This window comes from Eupeodes corollae, chromosome 3 (genome assembly GCF_945859685.1).
Source record: "Eupeodes corollae chromosome 3, idEupCoro1.1, whole genome shotgun sequence".
Lineage (NCBI taxonomy): Eukaryota > Metazoa > Arthropoda > Insecta > Diptera > Syrphidae > Eupeodes > Eupeodes corollae.
In genome coordinates, this window is record NC_079149.1 from 12,106,726 (window position 1) to 12,118,476 (window position 11,751).

At 31.7% G+C, this 11,751-nt stretch overlaps 1 protein-coding gene across 1 annotated transcript; it reads right to left on the bottom strand.

Annotated features, from left to right (window-relative positions):
- Positions 1-4,753: 4,753 nt before the first annotated feature.
- On the bottom strand, positions 4,754-5,622 carry LOC129951175 (larval cuticle protein 65Ag1-like). Its single transcript, XM_056063205.1, has 2 exons — positions 5,465-5,622; positions 4,754-5,347 (listed from the first exon to the last, which is right to left on the bottom strand). The coding sequence occupies exons 1-2, from the start codon at positions 5,474-5,476 to the stop codon at positions 4,934-4,936; spliced, it is 426 nt and encodes a 141-aa protein (XP_055919180.1). The 5' UTR covers positions 5,477-5,622; the 3' UTR covers positions 4,754-4,933.
- Positions 5,623-11,751: the final 6,129 nt, after the last annotated feature.

The window sequence follows — 11,751 nt, forward strand, 5'->3', positions numbered from 1 at the left end:
AAAACGGATATTTTCAATGTCTAAGCGTGAAAGAATAGCCACTTAAGAGTTTGTATGTAATGTACAAGTATATTTTGGCGAAAAATACTTGTTCCTCTTTTAAGTTTAAAGTAATGTAAATCTTATTTACTAGGGTCATAACCACGATACTTTTAGCTTTCGTGTTTTCTGAGCAAACAAATATAATGTAGACATAGAAGAAAAAAAGCTATAATCCTACCTACGCTGATAACTTTAAATTGTTGTTTAAGTACCTCAGAGAATAATTTTCAATTAATAATTGAAGTTTTATCAATTCCATGTCAAATTTCTGAAAAGATACATTTTCTAAAAAGTTTATTTAAATGTTCATTATTTTACAGAAAGTCGATATCAATAGGTTGTATAAGGTGAAATAAGTTTTGAGTCAACAGCTTACCTTTTCCTTTAAAAAAAAGTCAATTAGATTTTTTTAAGAACTTTCAAAATGTTAAAAATTTTATTAAATGATATAATTTTTCAGTTATTTTTGTATCAGTTCTTAATATACTTTTTTTTAGAATTAAATCAATTTTTGGTAAACACAATGTTCGACAAGGTTTTGTTCCTGGAAATCACTTTTCCGATGGGTTTAAATGGCTTTTATTTAAATCTCTATCAAGTCTTTTGAGATACAATTTTTTTTTTAAATCATGAAATATCTTTTTTATTCAGTAGTTGTTATCCTAAATTATTATTACGTCAATAATCCTAAAAAAACGTCGAACCATTTATGCTCAATCAGTTTTTAACAGAAAAAGTCAAAACAGCATCATATTTTTCTTGACTGTCAAAGTTGTTGAAATATATTGAAAAAATATAAGAAACGGCAATTTTTGAAATCTGAGCAGATAGTTACATTCAAAGTTCAGATTCGAATTCAGTTATTAAAATGTACTCCAAACGCATTTTTTAAAATCATAAAAGTATTAAAAACTAAGTTTTTCAGTACTTTATACTCATAATTAATGAGAATATACAAAAGCTTGATACTGTATGCATTGCAACTAAAATTCAAAAATTTGTGCTTTACAAACTGACCATACTCGTTTATTGTTGAAGACTATATTGTGTTTAAGCTTAGCCTTAAAAACACCTTCTTTAATTGTCTTTACATTTAAAAAAAAATATTAAAAACTTAATGTTATACAAAAATTATATATACCTGAACTGAAGTGATCATCCAATTGGTTTCAATGAAGTAAAGATTGCGATTGAATCTTCAAAAGAAAACAAAGCTCCGGGTATAGACGGCATTCCATATGAGTTTTATAAAAATGCGAGTAATTCTTTTATTGGGGAGGTTTATACTTTGCTGAAAAGAATTTACGAAACAGAAACAATACCAACATCTTTCAAAAAATCAATTATCTTTCCGATCTTCAAAAAAGGTGACGCTAGTCTTGTATCTAACTATCGTGGGCTTTCATTTTTAGATACAATCTACAAATTATTCACATCAGTTTTCCAAAGACGCCTAACTACTTGGATCGCAAACAATAATGTACTCAATGAATTCCAGGCTGCATATCGAAAAGATTATATTGATCAGATTTTCAATCTTTCATGCCTTATTCAGCTGCAACTAAGCCAGAAAAAAAAATTGTATGCTTGGTTCGTAGACTTAAAAGCTGAGTTCGACAATATTAACAGAGAAGCTTTTATTCACAAACTTATACCATTGGGCATCTCCACGAAAATGATTAAAATTATGAAACTATTATACCAAGATATAGTTGCCGCCGTATGGGATGGAAGCAGTACCTCTAATTTCTTTAGAACGAGCAAAGGCGTTAAACAAGGCTGCGTTCTGAGTGTTCTGCTTTTTGTCTTGTTCTTAAATGACCTACATTCTGAACTCCCCATCGGAATTCATGTGGAAAGAATCGGTATAAATGTTCTTTTGTATGCTGATGATATTGTAATTTTGGCTGAGAGTCCATCTTTACTTCAAACAATTATAAACAAGTTCAGCAGCTATTGCGATAAATGGAACCTTGAATTTAATCTTGAGAAATCTGAAATCATTATTTTTAGGAAGAGCATTAAGTGAAAAATGGAATTACAAAGGTGTAGAAGTAAAAATAACAACCCATATAAATATCTTGTCGTCGTCTTTACATATAATATGTCTTGGTCTGAACATCTGACAAAAAATGCAATTAACGCAGCCTGGTCTAAGTTCTTGAAAAATAAGTTAGTGTCACATTCAGCAAAGTTTAAAGTCCATGACTCAGCCGCCAGATCAATTATGTATTACTGTGCTCAAGTATGGGGGTACAAAGAGTACATACAATGTGAAAAGCTTCAAAGGTTTTTCTTCAAAAGATGTTTCAACCTACCAGATAATACACCAAACTACGTTTTAAACATCGAAACCGGTCTTGCAAAAGCGTTTCTTACTACCCTTGAAATACTACCCAGCTCTAGAACTCGGTGTAGATTACTTAACTTGAATTCTAGGGCATTTCAGCATGACACTGTTGGCTTATGCACAACATACATATATTCCTAGGAGCTGAAACAATCAATCGCACCGATTTTTTTCAAATACTGAACGGCTAATGTTATTTAAATCTATACAAATTCTTAAAATATGTATGTTTTTAATTATCGCAAATTAATTGTTAATGAACATAATATTTAAAGTAAATTCAAGCTTAGCAAAAATATAAATAGTAAAACTTTAACCTGACAGACAACTTCAAAAAGTTATTGTCCTAACTAATTTTGAACACCACACTTTTTTAAGAAAATAAAATGTATTTATCTATCTATCTATCTAGAAAAATATAAGGTGAGATTCAAAAAACTAAGTCCTTTAAAAATGTTGTTTTTGTTTTTTAGTAAGTAGTATTTTCTAAGGGGTGTTTTTAAATTGTTTTAGAAAACAAATTGAACAGGATTTTCTTGAAGCTTTTTTTGAAAATTTGAATGCTATTATGTGCAAAATAAATTTTATTGGAAGACAATACCTCTGCAGGTACTTGAGATATGGACGACGAAAAAAGGTGTCCTGATGGAGGAACGTATACGTACAAACGCATTCAAAGAAATCTCTCAAAAAATCGGCCTTGAAACTTCGAGAAATGTCAATTTTTTTCAATTTCACATAACGAACCGCTTAGAATAATATCCTAATTGAAGTTTAACAATAATAAAATGAACAGCTGTCTAAAAATATTTCTTGTATTTTAAAATTTAAAAATATACACGCGAAAAATTTTGTTTTCAACAAAAGCTGTTTGATTTTTCAATTTTTTTATTTGAAAATCGTTAGAATGTCTTTTTTCAATAAATTGTTTATATTTAAATTTTAGTTAAAAAATTGTTTGCTTTGAAGTTATTTAAAGCTTATTAATAAAAGTTTCATATTTCAATTTCATAAAAAAATATGACCCATTTTCAAAATATCGAAAAAAAATGTAATATGTTTTTCAAAATCAAAAATAAAACACAATGACATTTTTGATTATCAAATATTGATAAAGTTTAAGAGGTTATGCAAACAAGAAGTATTGAAATCGGTTATTTAGTTGTTGAGAACACTTGAAAACAAAATAACGGTTCTATGGAACTATAGCAATACAAAAATATTTGTTTTGTATTCAAAGAAGCCAATTAAAAAAAACTATCTGTTGATTTTTGAGAAAGTTCGAATATTCGTTTTTTGTCCAAAAATTTTGTATGGGGACTAGTGTTATTTTAAGTCTTCAAAAAAATATTTAAAAAAACGGTTAACGCGAATCAGCACAAAAGCTTGATTTCAAAATATTCAGCTAATCGCCCAGGACATACAGTCAGAGGACCCCACTTTTTTCTACTTTTCTACTATCATGTTGCATTAGTATTACAAATCTTACCATATAGCTCCTATATGTCGGAAGTAAAAAATTGATTGCAATCTTATCAGAAAAGCATTTAAAAACCTTTATAAGTCGAAGTTTTTAAAGTTTTTGACTTTAAATGACCTATCAATTTCTTTGAAGAAATTAAGAATCGAATGTTTTCAAAACCTTTTTAATTATAAGATAAGTACAAATAGAACATTTATTAAGGTCTTTTCTATGACTTATTTAATTTTTGGAACACGGTTTTTAATTTTACTTCTATATCAGAACCTCCTCATTTACTTACCAAAAATCAATGCCCAAATTCGTGTGTCAAATACTAAAATAAGAGTATGACATATCAGCCTAGTTACTCCAAAATCCACATAAACCACATCTAAGCTGTTTAGTGCTCAAAGTCATCCCCATCAGTCATCAACATCATCACATTTTTGTTGGCATATCTAGTCGTATGTTAACCAAAACAATGTTTTGAAGTTCGTGCACGTACCAATTCACAAATCCATCATGTTTTGCTCTCACATGATAACAACTTATGTTTATATTGACTTTGAATACAAATCATATTGAATAGTGAATAATATTTAAGCATTATTTGAGTGCTTCTGAAGATTGGAATCAGTTGGAATCTGGGGATTTATTTAATAAACTGTTTGATGCAGTCAATAATCGAAAGTAACGATGAAATGTCTCCAAATATTAGCCCATTGAACTTTGTAACCAATTGGAATATCAAACGTTAAGTAACTTATCTTTTAGACAACAATAATAAAGACAAAACCTTGCCCTTGACATACAAAAATCCATCCGAAACTAAATTGATTTAAACTATAAAATTCAAGGTCAGCTATAACAACAGAGAAACGAAAACAAAAACGATACAATTCAGTTTCAACGTTATTTCGATTTTCACTATTTCTTCTATATTTACACACATTTTGAAACTCAAACCTCTCATCAAACATGAGCTTCAGTAAAACTTAACAAATCATTATGCAAAAATATTGATATCATTGATACCTTTTTGATTATTTCGGTTTTGTCTTTTCAATCAAATTATTTCCTTAAAACAACTTCCTCTTTGGCAATTGAGCTTGTGGTTTGTATTGTTGGTATTGTTGAGCATCCCTGGGTGTATCCTTTGACTTAAGGGCAGCTTCGGAGATTTCCTTGGAAATGTGACTTCCACTTGGGTAGAATCCATTTTCATCGGCGGTATATTCTACGCTGACGGTTTCACCGGTAGCAGCATCGATGTAATGGTATGATCCACTAACCCTGACCTTTGGGTCTTCTGAGCCTGGGTTGATGACGGTACCGGTTTCCTCCTTGAAGTAGCCATCGTCGGTTTCCAAGAGATAGGTGTATGAACCATCTTCGGCTTTGGTGGATTCTTGTCTCAGGATCTTAACAGGCTCCCTGGCGATTTCTACACTGGAGACAACAGCTGCAACAGCTAACAGAGTACAAAGGGCAACCTATAAGAAATGATTAAGGTCATTTAATGACATTGACACTTGAAATATGATATTGGGGTTATGGTTATTGTTATGGTGCCTATAAAAATAAATTCCAATAACGATTTGACTACTTACAAGTTTTTGCATTTTGAATTTGTTTATCAGAAGAAATTTAATTCAAACTAAACTGAGATTTGTGCTGCAGCACGCTTTTATAGCGACATTTAAAAATAAACCAATAACAACACTATCAACGTCTGTCACCGACCCAGCCAGCCTCTGTCGCTGCCGATTAAATATTTGAGTTAAGACGGATTTAATTTTTAAAACAAGTTCCGATCAATAAAAAACCTACGAGTATACCGGCTCGAGATGATATAATGTCAAAAGTAGGTAAGGGACATTTTTGTTTTCTGATGATGATGTTTATTTTTTGGGCTAAACTGCTATTCAAATAAAAATACGAACAACAAAACTTAACTATCGGGTTTTAATCATGTTTATTTATCATAATTTAATTCAACAACCGTTAAAATTTATAGGCGAATATCGCAGTTTGATTTGTTTTAATTTAAAAAAAAGCAAGCGGATTGCATTTTTGTGTGTATAGTTGGATACAGACGTTAACCGATTAAAACAAGAGACGAAACGTTTTGAATCTCAGAGATGTGAACACCGCATTAGGAGAAGCACATGGTTTGTATTTTAAAAACGTATTTTGTTGGAAGGAGGATATTTTTGTAAACTATATCAATAAGTTAAGTTGAGTAACATGAGTTTATTTACGATGAACTAAACTGCAACTATTGGCACTGGAACTAGAACGATTATTATTATGGAAAATAAGTTGAATATTAGAAACATTTCCGCAGTCAGTTGCAAATAGTGAGAAAGTATTTTTGGGCAGACTAAGATTAGTCTTAAAAGTGGAGGTCTTAGAAGGTCTTGGTTTTCAGAAAATTCCATAATTTTTACTAACCCAATATGTGATTATTTTTTTGGGTGAAAAATTGACAAAAAATATAATATTTTATAAAATTTGTATTGTTTCCGTAAGGAAAATTGTTTCCTATTAAAATAGCAGCGAGTGAAATGGATTTGAAAAAATATACGCTTGCGACGTCGACTTCAAAACAGCATTCGACAAGATAAATAGGGAAGCTCTGATGTGTAAGATCTCAACGCTATTAATCTCCCATTAATTCTTCATGATGTTCTTAACCTTTCTTGTTTCATCCAGTAAGGGATGGAAGGAATTTTTCAGGACGGTTGGAAACATTGACAAGTGTTTCCTAATGCTGCATTCAAAGCCTATTAATGTTTGCTTTATTTATTGATGAAATTTGTGATGTTTTTCGAGATAAAGTAAAAGTCCTACTCTATCTTAGTAACGCTTTCCCTTGCGGTTGCAAATAAAAAGGCTGAATACCTTGCAGTACCCTGCAGTTTCAAATAAAAAGGCTGAATACCTTTTGTGATAAATGAAGGCTAGTCATTCACAAGGCGATGATCTTTGAAGCGCGTACAAAGAAAAGGCAGCCAGAAGAATATTAGTCACTCAATAATGACAATATTGAAGTTGTACAAAAATTTGAGTACCTAGGTGTTTTAATTATACATAAGACATAGCCTTAATTTTTTAAGGCGTGATAATAGAATAAGCAGTTAGGCCAAACTGGCTTATATCGATCTCGCGTCAAAATACCGAGTTTTTCATGAAAAGGTCAACACATATATGTAATATAGTGATCAGGTTTTTGGTTATGTATTCTTTGAGGTGTTTGAGGTGAACACTAAAAGGGTTTTAATATGACAAAGACACAGTGTGAGCATTAGGAAAAAAAAGAAGGGTTGAATTAGAGGTGTCGGCTCACATTGTTTTTGAATTCCTGAACATTGCAATGACAGGGAAAGATACTTCATAGTATGGCCGAAGTTGGGCTCAAGGGTAAACTGATGGGCATTCCTAGAAGCGCGGCTATTACGGTTAAATTGTTTGAGGGGAGGAATGCATTAAAATAAATAAAAAAAGGGTGAGACAAGAAACCTTACGAAGATGTTCGAGTGTCGTAAACGAGTTGATGATGTTAATGTCACCAATCATTTTAAAAGCTCTTCTTGAATACTGTCTAAGAGGCTTTAATAAGTTACTGGAGCACCAGCATAGAGATGAGAGTTATATTCAAATTTCGGACCTAAATATAGGTTTTGTAGATTGTAACCAGATCAGACGGCGAGAAAAATTTCTTGCGTATTTTCAAAAAACCTAGACATCTTCCGGCATTTTTGGCAACATCGTGATCGCTCCACAATTCCGAGGATGTCAAGATTTTCAGTGCCACTCATAGATAGTGTCAAAGAGGGTATTAAATTTCACACGGCTTTTATTCCCCATTGTACAATGCTGTGTAGGTCGGAATTCAATGAGCTTATCATATTTTGCCATTGGAGTTCCACATCCAAAGAGTCTGGAAACGAATATCAAAAGCTGAGAGTGCTATTGTCAATGAAACAAAGTATTGGATTAAAAGAAGCAGACAGGAGATCATTTATACAAACAAGAAAAAGGGTGAGAGACAAAACGGAGCCCTGGGGCACAACAGCATTTGTATTATGGGCTTCAGACTTGAATGCGTCCAAAACAACTTGTATTGAACGGTTCGAAAGAAAATTTCTAATCCTACGAAGAGAGATTCAAGAGCCAGATTCCAGACTTTATCAAAAGCCTTTGAAATATCAAGCGGAATAATCTTAATTCATCCAAAACGATGTAAAGATTTGTTTCACTGTTCGGCAAGATGAACCAAAAAGGTTCTTACTAGTTTATAAGATATTATATCTTAATGTGTTATTAGGAAGCTTCCGTTTCTCAAGATATTTTTAAGCTGATAATTAATCAGTATTTCCATGACCTCGGAAAGAAGGGACGTTAGTGCTATTGGTTTATAATTTGTGGGGAGAAGAAAATTCGCCTTTTTTGAGATTGACTGAATCAGAACTCTCGCCACAGTTCGCGTACGGAAAAAGATTGGTCCCATATAATAATTTACGCATTTAAGAACTGGGGAAGCCATGGCACTATCTGTTAAGGTGGAATTTTCGGCGAACTGCCATGTAAATATGTTGGCTTTATCAAAAGAGGTAACTAAAGGAGTGTCATTGATAACAAGAGTACGAACCGAAAACGTTTATTGACACTGTTTTATTCAACGTAAAACCTTGCCCTTTATGTGAAATCTGGTATAAAGCCTCTGCACATACAAAATTTAAAAGGTAACTGCGATTAATAAATAAGGATGATAAAAAGAAGTGATCACAATAGTTTCATGGTTAGACTTTTGCAAAAAAAAACCCCTCTTCATTCATGGAATGAAATGAAATAGCCCATTCCCATGAAATTAGTCTAACACTAATGAAATCAAACTTTAAAGATTGGACTATATGTCCCTGTACTTCAAAAAATCCACCAGTTGTATGTTGATGAAAGCTACCTTTCTTCAAGTTGACTTTATGATGTATTAAATGCAGCACTAGGATGGTCCACTTTATACAAGAATTGCAAATACGCCTTTACTTTTTGCAACTGTTTCGACTTTTAATACTTTTAGCTTATTCAGTTGCTGTTGTTCAAAACACCCTATTATGATTCTTTGCATAATCAAATCAATTAACTGAGCCTTTTGACAAGCCAATTCGAATACCTGCAGGTCAATCTAATAACAGCCTAGACTTGCTTCTTACCTCAGACCATAATAAATATCAAATTCCAAAGCCCATTGTATTGTAACTGGAAATTTCTCATGCCAAAAAGAAACAGTTAAAGAAAAAAGTACTATGAGAACCGTTTGGCAAACAATATGAGAACGCCAACTGGGTCGGTCTCATCGAATTTTTCACGAGCTTTTACTGGTCTCTATGCTTCCTCGATAGTAACGTGGATTCCAACGCAGATATTGTTACAAATTAAATTTTTTTGGGGAATTAGAGATTTTATCCTGGATAAAGTAAAATCGAATCAAACTTATGGTTTGATTCGAGTTCTTCCTCCCTATGTAAGTTTGATTGAGAGATTGTCATGAGTTCTCCTGTTTTTGAGAGTGTACACGATTTTATGGGACGAATTTTCTTTCACAATCTTACAGTTGCAATAGTTCTAAAGGACTTTGATATACACATAAATTCGCTGATAGTATTGCCACCATTGTTGTGAAGAGGTGTTATTTAGCTTTGTCAAAACAAGCGTAAGCTTTTCCATTTTTCTAATCTTCAGGTCTTTTTTCAAGCAAACTGCATTTGCCTCAGCTGTCCAGCGTTACATTGACATTTGTAAGACTTCTTCTAAGCGGTAAAAAGTTTTCCACAGTTCAAAAGTGCAAACTTCTAATCTTCTAAAAAATGAGCTTCCAATCCAATAGAGTTATGAAAGCCTACAATGTTAATAAAAAAATTAAAATAGTTCACTAATTTTGCTTCACAAAAATGTACCTACCCGATTTCGGTAAGTTTTTGAACAAACTGCATTATTTCAATAAACCCTTGGAAGTAATACTTAACAAAATAATCTTTGTCCGGTTTAAAAACTGTAATCACTATTGACAATATAACGATTGATTTTTAAGATACATAGATGAGTTTTATTTGAAGTAATATATTATTTAATTATGAATTTATTAATCAATAACAATCTTCTAATAACTCTGAGCCTATCTTTCATCTGCAGTTAATTATGATGTATTGACAGAATTAATTACTCAATTATAATTCCACACGGATGCGCCAATTAACATTTTCAATTATTGCAAATATTCACACGATCTGTTATTATGGCTTTAAATCCACACAACTATTTGCATTCAGTTTTGTCATAAGAAATTACATCTCGCCTGAATAACTCATCCTCCAATACTCGATTTAACATTTCAATAATTGCAATCATAGCTAACACATGTTTCACAAAGACCAAGCCTTAATCATTCATCTTTTATCTATAATGTTAAATCTTCTCGTATTAGCTATTACTGCAGATCAGATCATCTTTGAATTGGATTTATTCAAACATTTTTAACTCGAAGCTTTGTATACTCCTTTATGAAATTCTTGTAGAACAAGTTCAGTTTATTTTAATTTCTTTGTTGAATTGAATTTGTTAAGAAAAGATTGTTGTTAAACAAGTTAGAATGTGATCAGTTCTACAGATATAAAAAAAAGTCAATCTAGTTTACATTTTTTTTTAAATAATTCGTATATTTGGGTTAGACATAGAAGAACTAAGAGCTCATTGACCTTTCAACTCTATTATTGGATGATTTGAAGGGAGTGAATTAGAATAGATATCTTTTAAAGATTGTAAAGATTTGTCTTAAAGTTGAATATCAGTCAGCAATATGTAGTTGAAAAGAAGACATCAAACTATTTAAAAGTACCTAAAAAAAATCTAAACAACACCAATTACTAAATTACCATAAAACCTTGGACTTAAGGAACTTCCGATAAAACTATCCTGGGATCAATATTCATAAACATGGGCTTTGAATATGTAAATTTTAATTATTTTTGATAAGTTTACGTTCCCAATCTATTGAGATTTCATTATCGCGAAAATGATTCAGCTCTTTTGACAAAAGCTAGCAGATCCGGTTATATAATTATTCTTGCCTTAAAGACAACAAATTCCAGTAGCTACCCAACAATTTGATTCTATGGTAAATAACAGACTTCAATCAAATGACAGATTACCCTAATAACTTGCAATTAGTCGATCATAAAATCATCATCAAAATCATTGAGCTTCTCAGCATCGTACCAAATACGATACAAGAAAGATACTCTTGGATAAACTTCGTCTTTTTCTTCTTCTCCAACGAACATATTGATTTTGCAATAGATATTTTTTTCCAATCAAGATTTAAGTTTCGTGTGTCACAGTTGTTGTTAAAAATCATGTCTATACGCAATTGTACAACAAAGTTAATAAATATCTACGAATTATTGTAAAATTCTACGTCACATAAATCGAATTACAAACTCTCATACTACTGACTACTGACTCATCTGCCATAAATGGTATAAGAGATAAAAACCTATCTATACGGAAAAGAAGAAAAAAAAATAACTTAGATTTATTTGAAAATTGAATTGCAATACATAACATAATAGTTGTATCTTTTTCAGATCTGTATACGTGTATAGAGTACATCGGCAATGGTTAAAGATTGAGGTACTTCTTTCTGGATTCAAAGCTGGAAAAGAACACGTTTCCTTCCCATGAATAGGTGAAGATACTATTGCAGTAGCAGTATCTCGCATATTCATTTTGTTTGTGCCATGAATCATTGACGCACCTCAAGTAAAACCAAATATAGATATACCAATATATCTTGGCTATATGATGTCAAAAAGAAGCCACCCTCACATCAGGAGAA